At 45.7% G+C, this 4,232-nt stretch overlaps 1 protein-coding gene across 3 annotated transcripts in view; it reads right to left on the reverse strand.

The window, feature by feature from the left end:
• Positions 1-4,232, reverse strand: part of PANK1 (pantothenate kinase 1) — a 52,969-nt gene extending 48,737 nt beyond the window's left edge. For 2 of the 3 annotated variants that reach the window (XM_029932196.1, XM_029932195.1), the window contains exon 1: positions 3,695-4,232. In XM_029932196.1, the coding sequence (XP_029788056.1) occupies positions 3,695-4,217 (523 nt within the window). In that variant the 5' untranslated portion in view covers positions 4,218-4,232. Of the gene's footprint in view, positions 1-2,799; positions 2,947-3,694 lie in introns of those variants that run through there. The other variant, XM_029932197.1, reaches the window with a different exon arrangement.

Consider the following 4,232-nt stretch of genomic DNA (forward strand, 5'->3'; position numbering starts at 1 on the left):
TTAGAGTGTTAACCAATCACAGAGTAGACCCAGGACCCAGGACCCTCACATAGGGTGTAACTAGCCTTAAGCAATAACTGATTACCTATAGCTTCTATTTCTAGGCCTGCCCTTAGGAATGTTAAGGGTATTACAAGGGTGGTCCCTCTTGCCTTGGGCAATGTGTGCCCTTCTATTGTCTCAAACCTGCATCCTTACAATGGCAGCTGGCAATTCCTGAATAAATGCTACAGCTGAGCAGGAATCTAGGTTCTTACTATACATTATCTAATTTAATCCTCATATCAACCTAATGAATAGTATGATTATCTCCATCTTATCATCCTGGAAATGAGGCATAGGTGAATAATTAATTGGGCCTAGGCCAGCCAGCAGCAATTCAAAGTCAACCCCTCCAGGTTTGAATGGCTGCACCATTTACAACTTGTTAGACCCTCACAGCATTTTATTAGGACTATCATTAGTTTCAAAATATTTGGGAAATGAGCTTCAAAGAGTCAAATCACCAAGGAGTAGAACAAAGGAAGCTCCCAGTTGATACTTTATGGAAATTCTACTTAAGAACTTTTGTCAAAGTCTGTGTTACAGATGGAAGCGACTATCTCAATGAAGTGGTGATAATGTCACTTGTCTCTCTTCTCTGTGGCATCAATCAAATGTTCACAGACCCAAGGTACAAGGCATAAGAGAAGAAATGATGTCGTCTATAATCAGACTTCTAACTTAATTGAGGAGAGAAGACAATACACACACAACTGGCACAAGGGAAAAAGAAAGAAGAAAAAACCAATTAAATGATAAGTCGTGTGGCAGAGTGGATCACTAGTGTAGAAGTCCTGCAGAAAGAACCACAGCTCTGAAGTATCATAGAATTTGGAAGACACAAGGAACAACACTAGAAGATCACCTAGCCAACTCCCCGCTCTCCAGATGAGAGCTAATAACGTGGTTGAGGCCACACAGCTGCTAAGCAGCAGAGGTAGGTAAAGTAACCAAGGAGGCCTGATGAAGCAGTCAGTCCTACAAAAGCTTTCCAAGGACAAGTGGTGAGCTGATGGTACTTTCAATGAAAACAGTGGACAACATTCTCCTCTCCTGGTTTGGCTAAATCAACTGGTCACTGGTCTGATGTTTAGATTACACGCTGTAAAGAGATTTTGCACTGAGATTTAAATTTTTAAAACAATCAGAAACTACCGAATAGTTTGTTTCATTGCATTTGTCACTTTCAAACGTTAAGGATTTCAATGTGTGTTGCACTCTTTCTGCGATACTGCCAGACAGAAACATACCTACGCACATATGCATTCCAGGTGCTTATCCGAGAGCACTGAGATCTGGCTGTTTTTCACACACCTTTGGTTTAGACAGAAGCAGGTTGTTTGATGTTGTAAACTGGTAAATAGGAATTATTTGTCCAGCTTCGATGCTCCACCACCAACATATCCCTAGATTTTATTTAAAGCACCCAAATCCTCTTTGTAATAGTTGCTCACATAAAACATATCAATCGTTAGAAAATGGGGATATACTTAACTCTAAGTAGATTAGAGAACCTAAATATGAATTGATCAAGCACTATCTTTTTTTTTTATAAAAAAGATACCTAAGCATTATATAAGCAAGGCTTAAAGATATTGACCCTAGTTTTCACCGAGAAACTTTGTTAGTGAACACAGCAGAGTGACTCAGAACGTGTAAAATTTATTTCAGAAATGTCTGTTCAAATTTGAGAAATGAAAACATGGTAGGATAATGAAAAGTCAGTATTTTACGAATCCCTTTTAAAAGTTTAAAAGTAAGTATCATGGTCACTGGACTTAAAATAACTAAAGTTTTAATTTTTGTAAAAAATACAAACCACTTTAATTTCTGACACCCAACATACAGGCATAAAGTTAATCCTTGGGGTGCCTGGGTGCTCAGTCAGTTAAGCCACTGGCTTTAGCTCAGGTCCATGGGTTCGAGCCCCTTGTGGAACTCTGTGTTGGCAGCTCAGAGCCTGGAGCCTGCTTCGGATTCTGGGTGTGTGTGTGTGTCTCTGTCCCTCTCCCTTTGGTGCTCTGTCTCTCACAAATAAGTGTTTAAAAAATAATTAAAAAAATTTTTTAAAAATCCTTGTGGGTTTGCAAGCTCAAGTTAGGCCTCAAAATTATTTTTCTCTCTCTAATCTATTATTAACAGTGTGCTTTTAATCCTCAAAAATTATTTCAAAAGGCATGCTATACCCTCATAGAGCATTTAGTCTAGCTATACTACAAAAACTCAATACAGTTCTCTTTTGATATAGTTTAGCTATTTACATTGCAAACTGCTATACTTTGTAAACGTAGATCAGAAAAATAACTAAAATGTGGTTTCCAAAGAAGTAAAACAGGTTAATAACCCATAAATAATATCAAGTCCATAAAGAAAGTAATTTCCTAACAAGCCTGAAAAACAAAAATAAGTACAAATTCGAGTGCTAAACAGATACCTTCCTTACAACCATCGCCAAATCTGTGGTGTGGCTTCAAAGTTTGAGACAAGACTAACTTTCAACCTAAACATTTCACATCTACAAAATACAAGTATCAGAGTCATCCCCTCCCATATCAATACTTTGCAAAGTTTCAGAGATTTTAATTGAGTGCAGAAAAACTAAGAGTCTAAACAGAGAAACAAAAAAAGTTTGCCAAATATCAAACTTTTACAGATGAACCCAAAATCTATACCAGCAATCCCTCCGTATCAGACAGAATAACCTATAAGCAAATGTGAGTGTTTGAATGCAATCACTAATTAGTATGTTCTACTTACTTTGCTTTTTGCCATTTACAAGCTTCATTAAAGACACCCAGAAAAAGGTACCCAGTAGAAGGAGTTTCGGCTCAGATAGGACAAACCAGTTGTAAACTCGATCTAAAAATTTACATCCTACAACGTCCTGCAGGGAAGGTACCCCTTATAAAGTAACATCATATATACACGCTTTAGATTGTGAAATAACGCACTTCAGCTTTTTACGCTGTACGCTACCATTAGAAACCCTCAACTCAACCTCCCCAGTTCCCGGAAAAAAAAAAATCCACCTCCAATTCTCATTGGTCCACATAGTTCCGGCCCACATGGTATCAGTGGGTGTGCCTCTGCCAATGGATCCTCTCATTGGCTGAGAAGAAAGAGCATTTAATAGGATGTGATGGGGGGGGGGGTTGTCAAACTCCACGCCTCCAGGCCTGCGTTTGCCAATAGACCCGAGGTACTGGCGGCTACTCGGCGATTCAAGGGACAAGGTGGCTGCCTGAGCGCCAACACCAGAAAGATGAACTCTGACAAGGAAAAGGGGCGAGGAAAGGCAGAGGGCTCTCCTGCTCTACCCCTACTCCCGGACCCCGAGAAATGTCCGCACACGTGCATTTTCCCACCGACAAATTATGAAGACGAGCAGTACGCTAGCCTTTCCTAGAGCCATGGCCGAAGGAGCAGCACAGGATCCGCATTCAATCGGCCCATTCTACAGACGGGAGCAAGCAAGAGTGAGGTTCAGGCAGCGATCTTTAGTGCTTGCCGCCCCTGGGGAAAGAACCAGCCCCGGAGTCCCCTTGGTGCACTTCCCCGACAGCGGGCGCTGGGGCGCACGGGCCCAGCTGCGGTGCCTGCCCGCCGCTCCCGGGATGGTAGGAGCGCGGGATGCGCTCGCGATGGGACTTACGCGGCCTGTTCTTCCTCCCAGAGTCCATCCTCCTCCGTAGCCGGCATTTCTTGGCTGGGGAGTCGTGCTGAGGGGGCGGTGGCTGCGGCTGAAGCTCGGGCAAGAGCTGAAGGCGCGGGGGTGCCGCGTCGCCACCGCCCGCGGGGTCCCGGCTGCAGACGCGCGGCGGCTGGACTGGCGGCGGGTGGAAGCCGTTGTGCAGCAGCCCGTTCACGGCGGCGGCTCCGGTATCGGCTGGGGCCCCCGGGCCGTGCGTGGCCGAGTGCTCGGGCCGCCCGCCGCGGTCGCCCATGCCGGGGGCTGGTGCGGCGGTGCGCGGGCTGCGGCTCAGGCAGCCTCGCTGGAGGTCATTCTCGGGCGTCTTTATTTCCCCGGATCCTCCCTGCGGTTTCCGATTCAGCAGCCGCAGAGCCGGCGCCGGGGGATGGCGAGCCCGGCGCTCCTCCCCTTCTCCCACCGGCTCCCCCCTCTCCTCCGCGCTCTGCCCCCTGCGCGCCCGCCCCGCCGCGCCGGCCTGGAGCATTGCCGGCTCCGGGCG

Source organism: Suricata suricatta, chromosome 2 (assembly GCF_006229205.1).
Source record: "Suricata suricatta isolate VVHF042 chromosome 2, meerkat_22Aug2017_6uvM2_HiC, whole genome shotgun sequence".
In the NCBI taxonomy this organism is placed as follows: domain Eukaryota; kingdom Metazoa; phylum Chordata; class Mammalia; order Carnivora; family Herpestidae; genus Suricata; species Suricata suricatta.